Source organism: Tyto alba, unplaced genomic scaffold (assembly GCF_018691265.1).
Source record: "Tyto alba isolate M040663 unplaced genomic scaffold, T.alba_DEE_v4.0 Super-Scaffold_16, whole genome shotgun sequence".
Classification (NCBI taxonomy): domain Eukaryota; kingdom Metazoa; phylum Chordata; class Aves; order Strigiformes; family Tytonidae; genus Tyto; species Tyto alba.
The window spans coordinates 555,239-577,751 of record NW_024881278.1 but is presented as its reverse complement, the minus strand read 5'-3'; the positions used below and the strand labels follow the sequence as shown (position 1 = coordinate 577,751).

At 44.5% G+C, this 22,513-nt stretch overlaps 1 protein-coding gene across 3 annotated transcripts in view; it reads right to left on the bottom strand.

Annotated features, from left to right (window-relative positions):
- ATL2 (atlastin GTPase 2) overlaps positions 1–22,038 on the bottom strand; it is a 45,137-nt gene extending 23,099 nt beyond the window's left edge. The window contains exons 1-3 of one of the 3 annotated variants that reach the window (XM_032994749.2): positions 21,035–22,038; positions 20,390–20,605; positions 716–996 (exon numbers count right to left, since the gene is read on the bottom strand). In XM_032994749.2, coding sequence (XP_032850640.2) covers positions 716–996; positions 20,390–20,519 — 411 coding nt within the window. In that variant the 5' untranslated portion in view covers positions 20,520–20,605; positions 21,035–22,038. Of the gene's footprint in view, positions 1–715; positions 997–17,388; positions 17,547–20,389; positions 20,606–21,034 lie in introns of those variants that run through there. The other 2 variants (XM_032994750.2, XM_042789473.1) reach the window with 2 other exon arrangements.
- Positions 22,039–22,513: the final 475 nt, after the last annotated feature.

Genomic DNA, 22,513 nt, shown 5'->3' with positions numbered 1-22,513 from the left:
GAGCTTCAAAAAGCAACAAAATTGTCAATATTTATTACGCAGATTAAAAGAAACACACCACAGTGTGACAGGCAGATGTGTATGTTCACAGAAGGCCCTATCCCACCTTCACCTTATCAGCCAAGAGTTCAAAGTATAGTAGAACACAACACAACACTAGCCAAAAGCTACAAACTAAAAGAAGAAATTGATTTTTGGATCAGACATTCATTAACCAATTACCTGAATTTAAAGAGTTCCTGGATTATGTTCAGAGACACATTCCAAGCATCAAACAGACTTGATCCTTTCTGCCATACCTCAGATCTAAGCAGATTTAGCTCTCCAATAGCTATGTGGCAAGATTCTTTTTTACAAGAACAAGTAAGCTAGTGTTACAGTATGATTTCAGATCAAGTCAAAGCAAGATCCTTCCAAACCACCACTTGGCTGAGCCCTTCTCCACAGCTCAACTAGAAGGCCACCACACTCCCTCAATTCAAGCTCTTCTCAAGCCCACTTACATCAGGACACCAGTAAATTCCTTTGATAACTGCAGGAAAATTTATATTGGAAAAACTGTCACTCAAATACACTTCAGAGTAGAAACTGGCTTCCCCACCTCCCCAGTAAGAAAGAAAAATTTCATCTGCTATATTTGTGTTCAAGTCAACAAATACAAAGGCAAATGACTAAAATACAAACTACCTCTGCAAGGAAAATCCAAATTACTCACCCTGTTATACATGTATCTAAGCATGAAGTCCAGCAGAAAAGATTTTCCTTTGCGGAAAGCTCCTGCTACAGACACAACTACTATGTTAAGATCTTTGATGTGTTCCTGAAGCAAGATTTTTTCCAATGCTGCTTCATCTAATTCAAAGTTATGGTCGTCTTCATGAGCAAGAACAATCTGTATGGGGCGCGGCTTATCCAAATCCACCTCATCATCCGAGTCTGGAAGGGCATCTGAGTCAGGTAGGGCATCCTCCTCCTCTTCTTCCTCATAATGCTTACCTGTAAATTGACAGGTTACAAATACATTAGCAAGTCAGAGGGTTAAGGTACTAGACATTTATTTGAAGTGAAGCCTTGAGGTGGGCTTTCATTCCCAGCAGCAAGAGTGATGTTCTTGGGAATGCACACGTGCAGACAATGAGATCAACAGCAGTTCTCTTATCAGCAGCTTTGCCTATAGTCTACTTTTCAGATCATCCTCCTCTGTGTTTCAAGAAATCACAAAAGAAAACTGGTTTTCAGCATAGAAGCCCCTTTTAAAGGCTTCTTAAGTATGATTTCCATTAAAAATCAGGGGCCTTTTATTTTAAACTAATTACTTTTTCCAGATAATCTCCAAAGAGGACCAAAAAAAGGCCATTTTTACATCACCACCTTCTTATACTATTGTAAGGGAAAAAAATAAAATCAGTGTTTTCTGTCAGTTTTCCTTGCCAACATGTACAAGACAGACCACTGATCTAGTATGTAGGATTACATACATCACTAAATTACTAAATTCCTCTAATTCCAACACATTACACCTGTTTCAATTCTCAATACAGCAGATCTCAGAGTGCCTATTCACTGCTTGAAAGAGGATAAACTCCACGTCCAAGCTCTAACAGTTCTGAGATAAGAAAAATGAAAAACACTGTAGTCGTCTCTGGCTTCATACTTTTCCTGTGACACATTATTAAGCAAGACTTAACAACAGTAACTACCAACTCTTATCAAAAAGAGTTAAGATAATATTCTGTACACAGTTAAAGAATTAATACACTTTCCAGATCACCCAATAGCTGGAAGAACTGTAACTCAGACAAGATTTAAGTTACTAATGAATGATAAATTAAGGTTACACAGCCCTTCAGACATATAGCGCAATGGTACCAATATCCTATCTTCCTGACCTCCAGAATTCAGGAGTTACTGGGTTAGAGGCCTAAAAGAAAACCAAACCAACCTGTCCAAGACGAAGTCTCCTCTCTTGTTCAAGTATCACAATATTGAAGTTTGTCCCACAGTGTAAACAAACTCTACCACTGGCCCAACTCCACTTTTCCTATCAAGCATCTGGAAGTGGTTTTATGCTTACAGAATTACCTCTAACTCCAGATTTACATTTTGCCATATTCTATCAGAACCTCATGTGCACAAACCTAATTGAGGCACCTTCCTAGCAGGTACTTATATGGGAACATCACTGTATTAATTATGCTGGACTTGTAGTCATGCTTGCATTTCCAAGCATTGCTTTAACAAAGGCAAAGCAGCAGCCATCTCTGGTTACTGGATGCATTGCATGCAGGTATGTTACATGGCCCCTGTGCTTCCTGGGGAAGCAGTCCAGAAGCAGTGTTCTGCTGCGGGATGTGTCATGAGGCACCACGGAACACACCACAGTTTAATTCGTCCATGGCAGAGACCCTGCCAATACCCACAGGACCTGCCAAGTCACTCCTGCCAGACTTTGCATCCTAGATACCATCCTCAGCAAAAGACTTACAAACAGTGCTCCAACTGTTTTGTGGATGTAACCAGACATTTGAGTTATTAGCATGAACTTGAAAAACTTGTAACATAGTGACTCTGGAGTTTTTCCAGTGGCTGTCTCTTTAGCAGGTTCTGACATTTCAATTCCTTGCAAATCAGAGAGGATGTTTCCATTTCCAAGCATCGAATCTGTACTGACCTAAAGGCCAGTAGCACTAAATATTTAAAAAAAAAAAAAAAAAATGTTTGAATATATTAAGCTAGCGTAGTACTTGGTTTGAACAGGAACATTTAAGCTTAACTTGTTAAGCTTGAATGTTTAAATCATAAGCAGCTAGAACTAAAACTCCAACATTATCCCAGTGGGTATGCAAAAGAGCCTCTAGCATCTCTCAAATTGGTTGAGAAAGCAGGCCAAAAAATTCAATTGCACCAGCAGGCTTGACAAATAAAAGCTGTCAACAGGACACCAAACTATACAAACTACATTGACACAACAGTGGTCACCACTTCAGAAGAAAAAATTCTCACCTTTGGCCTAAAGCTTTTATACTCCCAGAAATTAAACAAGCCCTCTTTCAAAAGAGTTTACAAAACAGGCTTTGCCCCATATAGGTAGCATCCTTTGTAGGCCAGAAAGCTTGGGGGGATAGCCCAGGTGAGGTACGAAGATTTTGACAGCCAGAAAAGCAAGCCTTCATCATCACAGCCTAGAAACATAAAGGGAATAATTCTATTGATAAAAGCATTATTAGATAGCTCCAAGAAGAGACACCTGTGTTTTAGCAAACAGATATTCACACAATGTATCAAAGCCTCTGCTTCTATGTATTCCCAAGGCAACAAGCTTAACTTGATTACTTAAAACAGCCTTATATTCTTTTATTTAAATGTATACTTCACTTTAGCTGCAGTAAGGTATCAGTTTTATAAATTAAGGCAGACTGTAAAATAGTCTGAAGCAAGATCTGCAACTTCTCTTCATTCACTTGGAGCCTCATGTTAACCATCTTTTCCTACCTGGAAATCATCAGAACCTTAGCAGACCTCAAATAAGTCGTAGCAGCATCCTTCCACCAGTGCAGAGCATAACCAGCCAAAGTCTCTTCAAGCCAAGAAGCTTTCCAAGCAAGTAGAATGGTCTTTCATCATTAGTTATTTCTAAGCAAGCAGATTCTCCCTATCACAAGTGCATAGTACTGTCAAGAGCTTACACACAATATGCCCATTAAAAGCCCACATCTTGTTAATAGCATTCTGCACTCCTGAAGCTCACTTAGCTCTGACAGGAGAAAAGATTCATCTCCGGCCCTATTCGGTTTTACTTACCAGCAGAAATTGGAAAATCAAGTCCAGACCACTAAGTTGGGTTTTTTGTTTGTTTTGGGTCAAGTTGGTTTGTTGGATTTTGGTGGAGTTTCTTTTAGGGGGTTGGAGGGCTTTGTGGGGTTCTTTGATTTTTTTTTTTTTTGTGTGCGTGTGTTTGGGATTTTTTTTTTTAGCTGGCCAGCCTAATATATCTGACAGCTCCCAAGCTACCTACAGGAAGAACCAACTTCGCCATGAATCAAGCACTTTAGAGGGTGGACAACTACAGTGTTGACAGCTGTGAAGGAAATTTGATCCATCCAGAAGAGCTGGTTTGATAACTTCATGCTCAAGTTGCAGAGAACACCTTCCCTTCAAGATATATTAAACTAATTAGTAGTTACCAGGACAGATATTGCACAAATGAAGTATGTTAACTGTAGAACAAGTACTACTGCTTGTCCCTGCAGCATAAACTAACCTGCTCCTAGGCAGATGTCACAACCTTTTTGGTCCTCTATACTACCTTCTGACTGCTTACCCTGTTACTCTGTCACTGTCTCAGGCAGCACTGGAGTACTTTGGAAGCCTTTCTAGAACGCTTTGGCATCCTGGGCAGAAGGATCACATTCTACTTCCAAGAACTACCTTCAGAGGAGTCTCTCAAAACAATGGTCAGGACAAGAATTCCTACTTCACAGTCCAGTTTTCTGCAAAAAAATGCAGCAGCATTGTAGTAAGTTCTGTAAGTGGTTCAAAAAATAAGCATGCTGATAGCACTGTCAAGTCAAGTCAGGCCAGGAGTTATTGAAATTCAAAACATGAAACCCTCATCCTTACTTTCTCCCCCCACTTTCCCTCACCCATCCCAGGATGGTCACAGTATACCTGAAACTCAGAATTTACGTGGATTTGTCCTAAAGCCCAGTCTAAGGACCACAAACTGCTCTAGGTTCTTGGAGTAGTTCAATCCCAGCAAATCAAGTATAGAAACAGATGAGGACTAACACTAGAAGGGGTGACATTCAAAGAGTGACCACCCCTCCACTGAAGTACTTCTTGCCAACTGGATGGTAATTTGGACTTGCAGAGCTCATGGCAGCCTCCTTATGTGGGTCTCCATGACAATACATTCAGTACTGTTACAGAGGCAACCAAAGCAAGACTTCTGTTTGGGGCTTTTTTGTTGTTTGGTTGGTTTGGTTGTTTTTATAGTGTCTCTTAACACTTTAAGAAGTCCAGTTCCATCCCAATAATGGGGGTAAGGACCCAGCATAATCCACCCTATACATTCACACTCAGAGTGGTGTTGTTTCAGATGCATAACTGATAGCTCCTCACACTGCATGCAGAACAGCCAGGCAATGCTGCCTCCTGCCAGAATAAAGACAGTCTGGTAGATTCATCCAACTCACTCACAGGGTTGGTTCCCAATGCTGTTGGAAACCCTCAAGTGCACAGAAGACTGGACCTCAGGCTTTTAGTACATACAGAAAGCACTCATCTGTCAAAGTACATGGCAGGAGAGCTTGCAGCACAGTGTTGCTGGCCCAGAAAGCTATAGCTACATTTTTCTTTTTTCTAAGATGTTCATCTGATCTTTGAAGCTTCTGTACTACTGAACTAACACACTCCAGACTACAGTCATACCTACCACTCTGGCTAGAACTGATGCAAAAAGATCATCAACTGGACTTGGCCCGAAGTCTGCCATGCATTCAGGCCTATTACTATGGCTGTTTGCTAATCACCCCCTACTTCATTTTGGCTTCTTCCAACCTGAATCATTCAATTAGAGCACGTGAGTTCTGATTGTGCATAATCACCTCCTAATCCAAGCCAAACAGGGTAGGAGATAAAAAGAGAAGCAATACTGTACAGCAAAACACAGAAGCAGACAGACTTGAATGGAAGCAAATATAGCCAAGAGAAGATACTACCACCCAGTTTCCCTATAAACTCTTCACTCAGCAACAACTACAGAAGGACTACTATTGACACTACTGACAGCTACATATCTAGAACAAGCACCATTTGTTGAAATGCTAAGCTACATTTTGAGAACAGTAGCTTCTTGTGTACGTACAGACAATATTTCAACTGAACTGAACTAAACAACCCATTTCTAAACGTATGAGGTGAAAAGAAAAGCTAATTCCAGCTTTCCCTAAGTACACAGCTAGCAGTTAATGACCTATTTGTCCTGCAGTGTAATAACATGGAAGCAAGAACAGTCAGCTCAACCTGCACACTACAAAAGTAAGAGACAGCCTGCTTTAAATGCAAGTTTCTCTCTTTAAGCACATTAATTGAAAGAAAGTACAAACATAGTTACCTTTAAGTTTCAACCCAAATACAGCTTGAGCTTGTTAAACACATCATTTACATTCTTTCATGACAATAAAAAGCACACACTAATTGCTAAACTCAGGTTTAGATACAGTTTAAGTTTTTGATCAACAAGCACTGACAACTAGTAATTGCTTCTCTAGACAGTGGGTTGGGCACAGACAACTGCACACAGATGCAGCACAACACTAAAACAAATTTAAATTCCATTTGCTTTTCAGTGGCTTAAAACTTAGATCATGAACAAAGTCTAAAGAAGTCCCTGCCATTAGCATAGATGGCCCTCATCAGTACTCCTTCCATTTGCTCTATCACAAGGAGTTAAAGACTTCACCCTGTACATCTTCAAGCTAGCATCTTAATACCTTGTTTGTATAGAAACCTGCATTTGCTAGAAGTTCAACTTTAAATCAAAACTTCCAGTACACCTAGATACTTCAGCTCTCAGCATCCCCAAACTCTTTCTCCTGGTGCTGTATGGACACCACACATTTGTGTCCATACAAAAGCAATCTAAATCCCCTGCTCATAGCTCAATACAGATGCATGATAGGTTCCCACACACATCCAAATGTTAGAGCAAGCTGAAGTGGGCTACGCTAACCTCAGACCATCTGGCTCAAAATCTTGTTCTACCTCCATGGCCTGAGGGAGTTCACAGCTCAAATCAAAAGCTTAAAATAAGTTATGAGGAAACTGCTGCACCACATTTAATTGCAATACATTCTCAGAGCTTCACCTAGGAAATTTTCATTAGAGAAAAAGGAGACAAACTATTTAAGTGTTTCTTGTTTTGGTGTAGTGAACAGAGGAAAGTGTAGGCATGTGTGAACTGAGTTCCAGAGCACAGGAAAAAAAAAAAATAAATAGGTTAATCTTCAAACCTTATTTGGGTAAGGTAAAAAATCTGGCACATCTACCAGAAAAAAAAAAAAAAAAACACACACACAAACTTAAATCTAGTCACAAAACTGTCCTCCCCTTTCTTCAGCAGTCCTACTCCATGCAATAAACTCACAGCAAGACCTACATAAAAGCTATAGCGCTGCCACAGACCTCAATGCATCACTACTTTCCTATTGCTGGCTATTAAATACTGCCAAGTAGCTCGTTTTAAGGCCAGAAGTAATTAAATGTTTTGAATATTTCAGCTATAAATAGGACCGATGAGCTAAGTTCCAAAGATTTGTTTGGATCTCTAATAAGACTGAGAGTGTAGGGGAGGGGGGAAGATACATTTAATACACTCTCAGACCATTGGGATGTTAAGGAACATATACCTACAATTGTTACATAAACTGTAAGCAGAAGAGAGAAGTGCCTGAAGCTACAATTCTTCCAGGGAAGGGGAAAAAGAAGATACTCTGATGACCTAGATACCTATGAAGCATCATAACTAATCAAATAATATGCCTGTCCACTCCTAAGTGCTTTAAATTGTTTCTCTGTGGAATGGTCTGCATGCATGAAGGAGCAGACAGCTCTCCCATAGCTATGCAAAATACTGATAAGCTGGCATTTTGCATTCTCCATTTAAGGGGACAGAAAAGCTAGAGGGAGACCTCATTACAATGAAGAGGTACAGCAAAAATGTCAACCCTCAAATTCAGCTATTTTCAGCAAATGCATACAAGTAGGAGAATACCAATAAGCAGAGACTAAGACAGAAGCAGAACAAACCCTGACACAACCTAGTAGCAAAAAAAAAAAAAGTATTTAAAAGGATTGTTTTTCTGAATGCACATCATGAACTTGGTAAGAAAGATGTTTCTCCATAGCTACAAGGAAAACTTGGAGGGTAGGGAAAGTGACAAAGCATGCTTCTCATCCTTCTTCCATTCTGTCTAAAAATCACAGCTATTATTAGCACACTCACTAAAGGACCTAACAGGATCTCTACCCACTGTGAGGTTTACCAGTACTTTTCCAGCTCCCTCAAAGAATGCTGCTTTAGAATACTAAGACTAAGGCAGATGAAAACACTAAAAGGCCTCTTCCTCATCTTTTCTCCCCTTTCTTACCCATTCGTCGGGTTTGAGAATACAGATCTGACAATGCCCTACTTCACCATGGACTCTGGAAGTGGCAAGCGAACATGAACTCTTCATGAACACTGCAGGCTAACTGGATCCTTGCAGGCCACACGGATTTAACCTAGGCAGACATCTGCTTGAATTTCAGAGTGATTTTATTTAAGGTTGTTGCTCACCCAAGAAGATTCAGACAGTATTTTCTAATAGGCTTAAGACCATAACTACATTTTATGTACCTTGTATGTATTCCTAATGTCAGCAGCTGATAATTTAGACAATGATCAGCTAACCCAAACCAAGATTTTGAGTGAGAAGGATAGGAAGAAAAGAATAAGGCAAGAGATGTGAACTGCAATTAGTCCATGTTTGATCTTTAGATTAGCAGCCAGAATAGGTTTAGTCACCCAGCTGCATCTGTACCTTGGCCACAGAAGAGCTGAGCAGCAAGCAAAGCAAGTGCTTACTTTTGCTGTACAGGGAACTATGCTAAAGGTCCTGTTTTCATACTCATTTCCAGGATAAACAAGCTGTCAGTCAAGAACACCAACAGGTTTAAGGAAACAGAGCAAACCAAAAGAGGCTTTAATTTTTCCTTTTTAATCAAACCATGCTTCTAACAACCTGAAGCTTCTAAGCAAAAGTGATCTTTTAGTCCAACATCCAGTCTGCACTCAGCTTCCCACCTCCCTTTAAGTACCAGTAGCTAAGAAAGCCTCCCATCCAGCTTTTCCAGCACCGAACACCATAATTGTTTTAATAAAAAGTTCTACATTTCATTTCAAAGAATAAAGAGCAGTACAGGGAAAGACTGGGTTTACTTTAACCTATCTTCTCTAGATCACCTAGCTAGCAAAACTGATACAGTAACTACCTTCAGACACCTTAATGGAATATTTCAATTCATCCTCCCTCTCCCTTCTCAACTGTTCTTAACCTGGTACTGTCACCAACCCAGAAGACAAGAGAGAAATGTGACCAGGGGAAACACACGTGCCAACACAATTAATGCTCAGATCAATGTGAATCAAAACAGGAAAAAAGCCTCACATAAGTCACATTTAAGAAGAATTTAAACCAAAAAAACAAATCACATTTTGCATGTGTTCACTTTATCTCCCCTAGAAGAGATTTTTCTCACACAGCTACAACAAAAGTACTATTTACCACAGACCCTGCTTCTAAGCACACAGAGAAAGAGGCCTGGACTGCCATATCACTTTCCTACAATTAACTCATAATAATGGCCTAAGCACCTAACCATGTCTATACACATCAGTGCCACACATCTACTCTCAGCAACTTCTGAGTCTCTGCCAGGCATCATTGTTGCTTCTGCACAAAAGTCCCTTGCTAAGGCAACAGCTCAAAGTGCACCTATTCTGCCAACAGGACAGTGCCAGTAACTGCCTCCTCCTCTCTCCCCTGCTACCTCTTCAAGCCTGTTTCAGTAGCAGAGTCTTAACCATGCACTCACACAAGGGCTCTCAGACTCTTTCCCATTTCCAGCACCACACAGTACAGTGCCACACTGCCTTTCCTGCTAATCTTGCCACATATCCAATGTTGCTGAGAGTCAAGTCAGCTAAACAAACCAGCAGACAAAGCAATCCAATATGAACAGTTGTCTTCAAGCTATCACCCCGTAAGAGTCCAATAAGCACTAGAGTTGAACACGAACAAAAAGCAGAGCTACACAGCTTTACCTGCAAGGGCATAGGGTCAGTTCAGCTGTACTGCTGAACAGTGCAGGACTGCTGCCCTCTGTGTTGGCACCACTGTCCTAGGTCCAGGCACCAACTTATATTGAACAAACACAACACGATGTGCTATACACTCTACAGCCTCTAGAAACAGCCGCACCAACACAAATGAGGGGAAAGTGCAAGCTGCTTGACTAGGCACCAGCTCCAAAAAATTTCAGCTCTGACTACGACCTAGCTAAGCTGGAAAACTTCTCCAGATTCAGAACTCACAAGTACAGTTAAGATGTGTGTTCACATGGAGACTGACTTAGTGATGTGGTAACACTGCAAAGATGGGTAGACAACTGGCCTGTAACTGGGTTGGATCGTGTCGCCAAGGATTCGTCTGTATCTGAAAGCATTCAGAGTTAGACTGGGCTAGCCAACACATTTGGTAACCTCCACTTCACAAGGTTTCCTTCCTTTGCAAATGGAGATTAACACTAGTTTCAGTTTTGTCAATAACAGACGAGGAAGTGTACCTGGTGGGAAGACTGTGAGCTTGGCACTAGAGAAGCATTCCCTTGGACGTTCCTGAAGAATACACCGTACCTGCTAAAACCCATCTCTACTAAAGACTAGAAGAATTTTGATTTCAAAAATTACCAGTTGTCACAAACACTGTAAAACGCACTTCAGTAGCTCAGTCCCACACAAGCACCTTCATATCAGTTCAAAGGGCTCAAGACTTACCTAAGCTTATTTAACATTGTTCACAACACTTGCTACCACGGAAACCTCAGCAACTGCTAGCAAAACATGAGTCCTAACAGCATTTCCCTGGGACAGCAAATGCCATTATTATGTGTACACTAATGGCTGCTGGCCAGTCAAGCCTAGTGGTAAGTATAGCATTGAGGGGAAAAAGAAGAGAGTAATCCCAGAGGTAAGGCAATCCACATCATCCTTCTGAAAGGAACAGAAGGGGAGCTGGTTACTACTTCTCTTTACATCAAGTTCTCTGACTAGTCTGAATACATCTAACCAATCTAACTGCTTTTCTACAGGACAGCACCCCATACCGTATGTTGAGACTACAAATGGTTTAATATCCATCTTTCATTTGAGTAGAGAAGGAAAAGGGAAATACAACTGTCTGAAGACTGTATGTTTAACTCCAACCAATAGCTTCGTCTTTGTAGATCATATTTAGTATCCTCATTCTGTGGATCCATGAAATCTTTCCTTACAGTGTATAGAGGACAAACACTGGGGAGAAAAGTTGAAGTTTAGAAGATTAACCCAAACAAGATGGATAGCAATGTACTGCTCTTTAAAGCTCACAAAAGCTTGATCTAGTCAGTTCTAATGCACTACAGAAATATGTCAACAACAATTTAGACAACAAAACAGCTCAGATTGATATTTGATTAATGAAATAGTGATGTGTCTGCAACTCAGTCATTAGAGTGAGACTCTAAGAATAACACTCGGTCTATCACAAGCCAACTTCCTACCTCTTTAAAAGTCACCAGATTGCACCTTAAAGGGCTTCTCTAACCAGTAGGATTCCTAGTAGCACCTGAAAGTTCCACAAGTATTTAATCACATCTGCTATCTAAATGTTCATTGTGGAGAGGATGTTAATTCTCCCGTTGCAAAAATTAAGCTTGATAGCAGAAGCAGCATTTCTTAATGCTCCTACCAGTGTTATTTTAAAATTCTTTTTGCCTTTTAAATCTCAGAGCATAACATGTGGTAAGGTTTCAGGAGCTACTTATTTCTACAGTACTACTAGCTCTAGAAGATACCCCAGTTCTGTGCCTCAGTCCTCAAAAGCATTACTCACCACACTTTTCCAAACAATTTCTGTACTAGGAAGTCTGACATACTAACAGTTAGAGATTTCCTTTTAAGCATTTTGTACTGCATTTCCTCCCTTAACCCCATGACAAGCTTAAGACTTTGCTTGGAAGATAAGTGATAATTGCCTTGAGGACAGCTTTAAGGCCATGTTTAGAATCACACTGCTGTCATTAACAAGAACAATTCCCTAGTATTAGTTCAGAATTACAAAGCATTTAAGAAATTATTTCTCTTAAAAGCAAGATGACTTCTTGTTTTATGAAAGTGATTTAGTTTTATCAAGAACCTTAACCTAATTTTCTACCACAGTTCTTTTCACTACTATTTTATGTCTAAGCAATACATCAAAGGAAGCCAAGCTTCTGCCTCCATGCCTATTTCACATACTTTGAGTGACTGTTCCTCCCCTGAAATCTGTCCTGTAATGATTTCCATAACAGGCAGAGGATTGACAGATGGTACCCTTCATTTCCCAGTTGTTTAAGGTTCCCTGAGTAGATCACACTACACAGACCAAGATAAATGAACAGCCACAAGTAAAAGCCAGAAGACCCTTTCTTACATTTACCTGAGGAGCTGAAAATGCAGGAGTTGAGGAGGGGAATAAGACATAGCATGTAAGTTTGCAGGCAGTGGTATCACAGGATTGGGTTTATGGAGACAGTTAAAATAACTGCACTTACTCTTCCACTCAGCAGTACCACCCTGTTTGAGAAGATAAGAGGTGAGAACAACTTTCCCAAGTAGGCACAACACACAAGTAGTCCTAACATGTCAGTACAAGCAGTTGACACATGTTCTCCAGCAGGTTTCTATAATTTTTAACCCAAGTAGGAAAAAAAAAAAAAGCGCCTTGATTTCCTGGAATCATTGCACAACACATCGTTCAAAAGACATTTCAGACATTTTACTGAGACCAGTAAGAACTTGTAAATTCAACATGACTATCTCTAAGGCAATGGTGAATAAAATTTATTATGATTTGACACTAACTCCAGATTCTGATATCACTTGAGCAACAACTGCATAAGAGCAAATTAAGTTCTATTCTCAAATATCAATTTACTGGAAATTACATTCTACATTCCATGTCTGTAATCTGTAAAATATTTTATTAGTTCAAGTCTTCAACTCCACTGCCTTCCAGGTTTAGGCTTCTATTTCAGTCTTTTAAGAGAAACCTGCCAAGACTTGCAGTAGCACACAAACTCCACCTTGGCATGCAGAAATCACTGGTATGTAGGGTTGAAAACGCAATCAGTCATTTGCTCATTGTCTGCACTGAAAATAAAGCTGAAAATACACCTAAAACAAGAAAAAAATATTAGATGAGACATCTCCCCTCCTAGCAAAAGCATATCAAAATATCCCTCAGACTGTACACAAGCTGTAAATAGAGGTCCAGTAACCAAGCTGCAAGGTGAGTCCTTTCCCAAAAGGTACTTTGCACTGCCTTACAGCTGTGACAGTTCCCGCATCTATTCCTCCAGAATACAGAAGAGCAGGGCGATTCTTTTAAAAGCTGGTCTTTCATAAATCATTTCTGCAGAGGCCCAAATGGACTTCTTTCACCTTATATTTGATTTCCTATTAGCCCTGGTCACGAGTTCATCGAGCTGGCATCAAATCCAATACCCAGCCTACCTGCATTTACTCAGGTAACTTTTGTCAGACTACCTTGGATGCAATCTGGCTCAGTAACACCATCTTTGATGTCAAACACTGCGCTTCAAGTTTTTCCAACCTTAAAGAGGAGGCACCTACTAACCATTTTTAAATTAGCATAGCTATTTTTTCTGTTTACCTAATAGGAAAGGGAGAAGAGACTTAGTTAGTTTCACAGATCATACCAAGCACAAGGATCTGCTATTCTCACACTAGAATGAGATACAAAGTAGTCTCATTACTTCAAGGAGTAACATTCCCATGGAGCAGCTGGAATTCAGTAATAAAGTCCAGACAAACTAACTAGCTAGCTTGAGGATATGTAAGCACATAAAGAACCTTCTATGGAAGTAATTTATTAAGCAAATTTACCAGCTATGGCATGACAATGGCATATGTATGCTCCCTCCCAAATGCAAAGAGGGAGAATAAGCTCCTTTGAGAACTCCAGTTAAACCCCAACACGTAGTTACTTGCCTAGCATTAATTCATACCCTAGATCATCTCCCCGTAAGTCGTTCATATAGCTAAAGAATACAATGGGTGTTACCTTCAAGTCTTAAGAGATAAATTCAGTCAAATAAGAATTAACAGTGGGGGAGGAAAGAGATCTTCAAATTCCTCAGACTTCACTGCAGGTTTCTTAAGTGGGTCGAGGATCAACTTCTGAATTTAAATGCCTTCCGAGTTCCTCAGACTTTTATATTGAATGTGTTTCAAAAAGCATGCTTAGCAAGCACATAAAACGTTGCTTTCCTGGAAATGAATACTACACAAAATATATTATTTCAGAAATAAACAGAAGTTAAAGGTCAGACAAGTTAGCTACCAACGCTCTCCAAACATTAGTCCCTATTACATATTAATTTGTTGCTAGAAATGACTTGATTATAATCCTTGTCCTAACAGACATTACACATTTCATATCAGTCATTTCTTTGCAGCTAACTGAAATAGCAGACATCAATCTGAGCAATGTTTTCACATATATTTCAAACCTGCTCATCTGTTTGTTCTAGTGTTTCAGATACAAATCCTAACTCCACAAATGCATTCGTGTGAATCAACTCCCTACACAGCACTGTGACCTCGGAATCAGCTATAGGATGAGATGGTATTCTTCAAGTCAAGAACAACCTTCCAAAACCAAGGAAAACTACCTCCATCTTTCCTCCAGGACATCTCAAGAAGTTCAGGTTGCTGAAAATGTTTTGAGAAAGAAACCGAATCGTTCTCCAGGAGGAATAAAGTCTTGAAAACCAATGCATATCAGTAGTTCTGACGACTTTCAGCTGTTTACAAATGACAAATACAGCAAGCCTGCCTATGCTGAAGCTTAGAAAATACTTTTGTGCCTTGTTCACCTTAGGTAGTTGAGATTAAAGACAAAACCTTAAAATAGTAATGGTTGGTACAGTAAATTTGAGAAATTAAAGCAGGATTTCACAAAAAGTTGGAGAAATGCACTCAACTGGCAGCTTGCAGATCACGTGGTAGGCACAGCACACAGCAACAGTAAAAACAAAAAAAAACAATTCAGTCCGATTTTAAAGTTTAAGACTTCCCATTCAAAGACTGCCATGCTAGGATATCAAAAATCATCCCCAGGACAGGGCTTGTTCATGACTGCAATGCAATAACAAAAGCAATTTAAACTTCACCTTACATAGAAAAGTGAGATTTGAAGTAAAACTTGACAATTGTCATTATGACTGTCCTGGAAACAGTTAGAAACTTTTACAGTCTACTAAGACGCAAAATTAAAACTAGTTTTATCATAGTGCTGAAGTGAAACCTAAGATCCAGCTTGTGCTGAAGACTAACACCACTGCAGTTTACTACCAAAACAAGAACACAGAACTTACCTGCATTTCCATCTGCTTATTACATCTGGTTTTGCAGTTGAGCAAAACTCAAAAGTTGGAGAGGATGGGATACTGCCATCAGGAGATAAGTGTTCTTCTATTACATTGGAGGAAAATCCCCAGCCCTCCTCCTCCCCTCCAACAGTGCTCACTCTTACCCAGTCTAGCCAGCTTGAGGTAGTGTCCTATTCTTACTAGGATAAGAAGAGAAAACAATTCCTCATCTATCACAGTATCTTGCTCCAGTCAGTGGTGCTATTATTATTATAGTCAGTAGGTAAATATTAATCACTGGTACTTAACCAAAACACAGGAACTGTAGTTGGCACAAGGCACCTGAGAAGTACCAGTGCTCCTGCAAGACCTGGCTCAAGCAGTCCTGTCCATACAACATGAACAAGAGCTGCCTGGCCTCCTAAACCAGGAGAGGCTGCCGTATTTAAAGGAATGCTTTTATGATAGTTCGAGTAAAACTCTTGTGCTCTAGAACTATTTCAGAAATGTCTTTTAAGTTGCAGGCAGGTGAACATGAAAAGGAAATAATACAGCTATAATACAGCTTTCCTCAACCCCACTCCCTGCTTTCAAAAGAATTCTAGTTTGAAACACCACAGAGCTACTTGAGAAGGAACTGTAACATCTTAAGCGACTTTAAGGCAAGCTAGAGCATAACAGATGTTAAGCAACACTTAGTAATGGTACAGGAGTTATAGGCCTCTCCTGTTGCATTTCTCTTGTAACTATTCCAATCTACCACTCTGCTTCATTTCACGGTACAGAAAGCTCTTCTGCAGGCAGGCACCCTAGCAAACCCTATCAATTAAGTTGCTCCATGCCTAAAGTACACAACCAACTTAACAGTGTCATGTGCATGTTTCCACTGCTAATGATGACGCAGCTACCTTAAAGGCCATTTGTTACAGGTGCACTGGTGCTTCTATGACACTGAGAAAGTTATGCAATAATCTAATGCTTTGAGATTATTAAACTACGTAGTGGTGAAAACACACAGAACAATCAAAGTTCAGCAGTGCTAAGGAGGGAGAAACCAGTACCCAAGCAGTGAAGCAGCATCATAGCCTCAATTTCAATCTCTGGACTCTTCAATTATTAAAATTGCAATGCTGCCAAACACAATCAAACATTTCCACATGCTCAGAAGCATTGCCTTGTCCTCCCTACAAAAAAATTCAGTAGCCACTCCGCACCTGCCAGTTTGTAGTGCGGTTAGATTTCCCAGCCTCTAGTTGGCTTGCAAATGAAGCAACTGAAACCAACAGAGGCACATGGCATCTGCTAGACTTTGTTTAATTGTGCCCAGTCCAACCATTCTGCTTCCAAATGGAGCTACACAACAAAGACATTCAAATAGTTCGGTGCTCTAGTGCAGTGCTAAAAACTTCACGCGATTCAACTTAGCGTTCGAGTCAATACAGCCCTCATAAGTCCAAGGTCCACCCCCCTCAGGCAGAGTATGGCAGGGAGCGTTACAAGCTCTCAGCTTTTAAGCTACTCTTGAGAAATAACCGTGTTTTAAATAATACACTGCGCAGACTCCGGCACACCTGAGGCTAAACACCAAGACGGAAACGTGTCCCATCACCACCAGCTAACAGCACTGACGGCGGAGCGCGCCGGACCGGCCACCTCCTTCGCGGAGCTGCTCCCTTCGCGGGTGGCCGTGGCTCCAAGGAAGCAGACACCCTTCGGGCGGCACCAGCCGCATCCCGGCCCGCACCCCCCGGCTCCTACGCGGGGCGGGGCGGCGGCCCGGCCCCGCCGCAGCGGGGAATAAGGTCACCGGTCACCGGTCACCGACCGGCGCCCCCAGGCCGCACTCACCGCCGCCCCCGCCCGCCCAGCGGGAGGCCCCGGGCCGCGCAGGGAGAGCGGGGTGACAGCGCTCAGGAGGGAGCCGCGGGCCGAGCGCGGGGGCCGCCGCGCCGGCTCCCCCCGCCGCCCCTCCAGGGCGGGTGGCGGGGCTGGCAGCCGCCCCCGCCATTTTGGGGGGGGTGGGGGAAGGCACCGGGGCCTCCCCCGGCGCCGCCTGCCAACAGGTCCCGCGGGCGGCCCCGCGGGCAGCCCCGCCGCCAGCCCCGCCGCCGCCCGCCCGGAGGAGGAGGAGGAAGCGGAGGACGGACGCGTTACCTGCCAGGTCAGGCCGTTGGCGGGCCGGACCCGTGCGCCACGCCGCGTCCCTCTCCGCCATCTTGTCCGGGTTTAAAATTAACTCGCCGTGACGTCAGAGCTCCGCCGCGAGACCTTTATCGCCCGGCAGCGGCGCGCGGGCACGCCGGGTCCTAGCGCCCCCGAGTCGCTCGCCCGGGGTGGGGCCGCGCATGCGCGGGCAGCCCTAGGCCCGCGCCTGCCCGCCCGCCCCTTTACCGGGGAGGCGCCGCGGGGACCGCGGGCGCCGGGGTAAGAGGAAGAAGCGAGGAGACCCCCCCCCCCCCCCGCCAGCACTGGGAGCGAGTGCCCCCTCCGCCCGAGCGGGGAGGCGAAGTCCCGCGCGGTGTGGGAGCCTCTCGCTGCGGCGGGAAGGACACGCACACCCCGCACACCCCCCACACCCCCCCCGGGTCCTGCCGCCCCCCTCACGGCCCGCGACACCGCTGCCGGAATGGCGTGCGGCGCTCGGGGCTCCGGCGAGAGGAGCGAGGGCGGCAGGGTGTTCGGGGCACGGGGAGGGAGGTTGCGCGGCAGGCGCAGGGGCCCCGGGGCCGCACGGAGCACTTGGGGGTGAGCGCCCCTCCAGGGTTCCCCGCTCGCCGTGGGCCTGCTGCTCCCGGCACGTGGCGCGCACGAGGAAGAAGCAGGCGGGCGGCAGCGTGCCGCCAGGCCCAGCCCTTCAGGCTACCTGGTGGCATCCACCTTCCCAGCGCCCTCACCTCCCTTTTGGACCTTTGTTGGGCCGCAGGGACAGCCAGGGAAGCCACCCGAGGCAGTAACGCCAGCTCCTTGCGCGAGTTACCGCTCACAGCCGCACTGCTGCTGCGTTTAGGCTGGAAACACAAAAGGACAGCTCTGAATCAGAGCAAGCCACACAAGTTCCCGGGAGAGCAGGCATTCCCGCTGTTTCTGGGTTTTAGAAGAGTCGTGTGCCTCTAAACCCAAACTGACTTCACTGCGTCCTTTTAAAAGGCCTAAAGCTAGCTGCCTTTGCTGCACAAAGGGTTGAGATTTGTGAGGTCTCCGGTTGCTAAAGGTCACGTAAACCATCAAAAATTGGTAGGTGGTGGCGACCTTGTCGCTTGTTACGACAATACATTTGTCTGATAAATTGGCATGTGAAATAGACAACAGATTTGAAAAACAACCCGCCTCAGCATGGCAATGCCCTCTGTAGAAACCATTTTTCTCCAGGTCTTGAGCTATGCTAACTTGCTTGGTCCTGGAGATGCAACTTTTGGGTGACAACAATCTAAAAAACAAGCAGAGCTTAGTTCTGCCTCAATGGAGTTGGAGGGAAAGCTCAGAAGAGACCTTCAAAGGAAGCCCATAACCCAGTGAGCTGTCAGGGCACCAGGAAGTGCTTTCCAAACCTTCTCCAAACCCTACTTTTAGTCCTTTGCTACTGAGGTAGCACGTAAGGGTCTTCCTAACACTGGGGTCCGTTACACTCGGTGCTGTGCTTACAGTAGCAGTCCTTGCCTCAGAGAGTTCAATGTCTAAAACACATTAAAAAGAGATTAAAATACCTAAAAGATGCTATAATCACAAGAACTGCAGAAAGTTATAATGATCAAACTATTTAATATACTCCATTCTAATTATGCCACTTGTAATAAATATACAGTGCTGTAAAACTGTCAAGGACTTTATTATCTACATCAGCGTAAATGGAAGCATGATTCAACTCCTTTGTACAGAAGTGTTGGTATGAATGATAAAAAAAAAAAAATGCCATTGGCCTTTTTTTACCATTTAATACCCTCTACTTATTTGGCGAAAATGAGTGTGTTGTTGCCTGTCCTTCTAACCTTCTCCCAAGATGAGAGGAAAACTTTTCTTAACGTCAGAAAGAAGGCAGAGCACTCTGTACATACAGAAGCATTTTAGAGATACACAGGAAATCAGACAAAGGGAAATACCTTAAGGTAAAAAGCTAGAAACACTATTAACTGGCAGACTTAAGCTTCAGCAGCTCAATGTGAAAACTAAAAAATGGAGGGCGGGGCGGGGAGAACACAATACTAAAGAAGTTTCCCAGTTCTGTTGTTAATCAGCAGCCTTGTTTCTGATCAAGTCTGGAACAGCTTACGCAGCAAAGAGTTTGAAATAGTGCATATACAGACAGATAGATTTCTGCTCCATGCAACAGGATTTGCTGCTGCTGTAATGTGAGAACAGAAGTCAAAAACTTGAAGGTCAGAAAGCTCAACCTTAATTCTGTCCTTTTATGTTTGCAGGAAGAAAGGAGATACTTTCTGAGCTGAGGATTTTGCTATCAACATGTCATCTCCTGGCTGCAAAGGTCCCAATCTTCACCACACTCCCAGCTGCGTGACACTTTCATCTGAGCCAGGCTGTGCAAGGAGTTAGCTCTGAAACTGCTTAAGCTAGCCATGGATTTGGCCTGAAAGGAGCTTGGGAGCAACCACGCAAACTGTTGGCAGGCTGTGGTGGGAAGAGACTGCCAGAGCAGGAGGACATGTCTAACCTGTAGGTGCAGGTTGAGCCAGTAGTCTCCTCAGCCAACAAAGGCACAGTTTTGTGCTACAGACAGCACTTTCTCCTGGATTTGGCCATGCTGGTTTAAAAAACTCTGCTATCCCAAGCTTGTCCCAAACTGGCTTTGGGCCAGACAACAGAACCAGTGTCATCAGTGCAATGAGCCAGCTCTGCCTGAGACAGGGGCTGTTCAGCCACTCTGCTGTGAGAGCTGTCCCCTCCTGCAGCTGGAAGGGAAAGGGATCTACCACAATGTCTCCCGGCCTTTAGGCAGCATGGCATGGCATGGGACAGGACATTTCCTGACCCATGCAGGCAGAGGCACCCACCAGCTGCTAGAAAAGGCCAGATCAGACTCAGGTTCTTTATGCCTTTCCACGTAAAATGCTTCTCTATCCCTATCGGCTAACCCATGCAATGCTGTTGGGTTTGTTTAAGGTGACCTGCCTGTTGACAAATCCGTAAGCCAAACACCCACCTGAAGCATGCTGAACGCCACTCCTGGGCTGGGGAACAGTGGAATCTCCCATCCTGAAGGGGTGAGGGTCCTGGGATGAGCTGGAGAGGACTCTCGTGGCGGTACCACGCTTACCAACGTCGTTCCTCATCAGCTTCAGGCTGTAGAATCCACACTATCGACCAGGCAAGTCTCAGTCTTCCCTCCAGGCTGCACAGGACTGCAGGCAGCTGGGAGCTGAGGACAGACAGCCATGAATGAGATAAAGGCGGGTCTTCTGGCGGCCCCCACCGTCGGCAGCAACAACGCGCCTCCAACCCCTTGGCTGCAGTCCCTAGGGCCACCCAGGGCTTCCCAAGGGAGAAGCCTGGGGAGGTAAGGGGGGGCCAGCCCTGCAGTGGTGAACCAGTGCGAGCACTGGGGATGGCCAGGACAGGGTGGTGGTCAGCTGCCCCCCCCCACCGGACACCACCAAGGGACCTGCGTCACTCAGGCAAGCCTGAGATTTCCTAACACTGGGAAAACTGGGAAACCCGCCTGCATCTCAGGCTTGCTCCCAGAGGCAAACATGTGCCCTCCCAGAGTTTGGAAAAGCCCTGCAAGGCACCGCATCTTGGTTTTCTCTGAGAAGCCCCCAGGCCGCAGCACCACGGCCCTGCTACTCACAGACATAACCTGCTCCTAAGCTTCCCACCTCTTCTGGCTGGAGCCTTCCTCCCCTCTGCGCAGTGCCAGCGGGCGTTGGAAGCTGTGCTGCCCACGGAGCCCCTGCCCTCTCTGCAGCTGGATCCTCCTGTTGACTCTCTCTTCCCATCACCAATCCCTGCGCCCTGCCCGCATGCAGAAACACGCCGCTTGGTCCTGCCCAGCCTGGCTGGTGTTTGCTTCACCACCCCTGCAAGGATCTCAGCCCCATAAACAGGCAAACTTGGTTTCCTATGTGTTTTTTTTTCTGATGTGTGCCACTCCCCAAGAGCATGTCCCTCAGATTCAGGGGTGTCTTCCTCTTGTCACACAGGTGGTCTAAAAGTTGCCATGTGTCACTAGAGAGTGCCCAGCACAGCCCTGAGTTTTTAGCTACCTGTGTGTTTGCATGACCTGGGGCTCACCAAAGCAAAGCCAAAGTGGGACTCAGCATGGATCCAAACCTGGTCAGGCTTCCCTGCAGAGAGCTCCAAGGAAGCAGAGAGGCTTTTAGGAGCAGGAAGCAAGTTGGGAAGGAGGGGAAAAAAACAATTTAACATATCTCCTAAGCCTGCAGCTGTCTCGCATGTGGAGAGGCTGGCAGCAGCACACGTGCTCAAGAGACAGAGAGCAGCCCCTCACATACCACTCATTTATAGCAAGCCAAGTGTGGGAGATACATCCCCTTCTCCTCTGGTGATGACTCAAGAGCTGCTCCTCTGGGGAGGAAGGATGAAATAACGTTGAATTTTAGCTGTTGTCAGAGCAGCTCAGAGCATGTTGCTAGGCACCAGCTGCAGGAACCACCTGCAGGTACTTTCACAGGAGGGGTTGGGCCGGTTTACTGGGCTCCCCCAGTGCAGCACAAGTGCCAAATACCTTTGAAACAGGTATAATCCATTCTCAACCTGAAGGAGTTATTGCGCAATCTCCCCAGGATTGAGGTTTTAAAGCGAGGGGCTGGGGCACAGCCAGAGGAAGGGCAGTGGGCAGACTCTGGAGCCATACTTGCCTGTGTGGGGTGTGTCGGGGGGGCTCTCCGGGGTGGTGGTACACAGCCTGCCTGGGGAGGTGGCAGTCTCCCAGGTGCAAATGGGAGCCTTCTCCCCCATTCTGCCCTGTCTCCCCTTATCTGGATGATCAAAGTCTTCAAAGGATTAAATGGCTAAGTGGTTCTCTTTTGCTCCTGGAAATGAAGCTCTGTAGCCAGCTGAAGCTTTCATGTGCAAGCATCTGCTCAGACAGACTCCTATCATTTAGGTCTGTATAAACACAGTGCAATTTCCATCTCACTCTTTTGCAAGAGCACGACGAGATGAAGCTGCTTTCAAAGCCTGGGCTACGTATTGACTCCTGTGGAGGCTGCAGTGCTGCTCAGAGCACCAATGCACCTGCAAACCCCAGGGCTGCCCCACTGCAAAGATGACTCTGTCTCCAGCCAGCACGCTGCCTCCAGCCCCA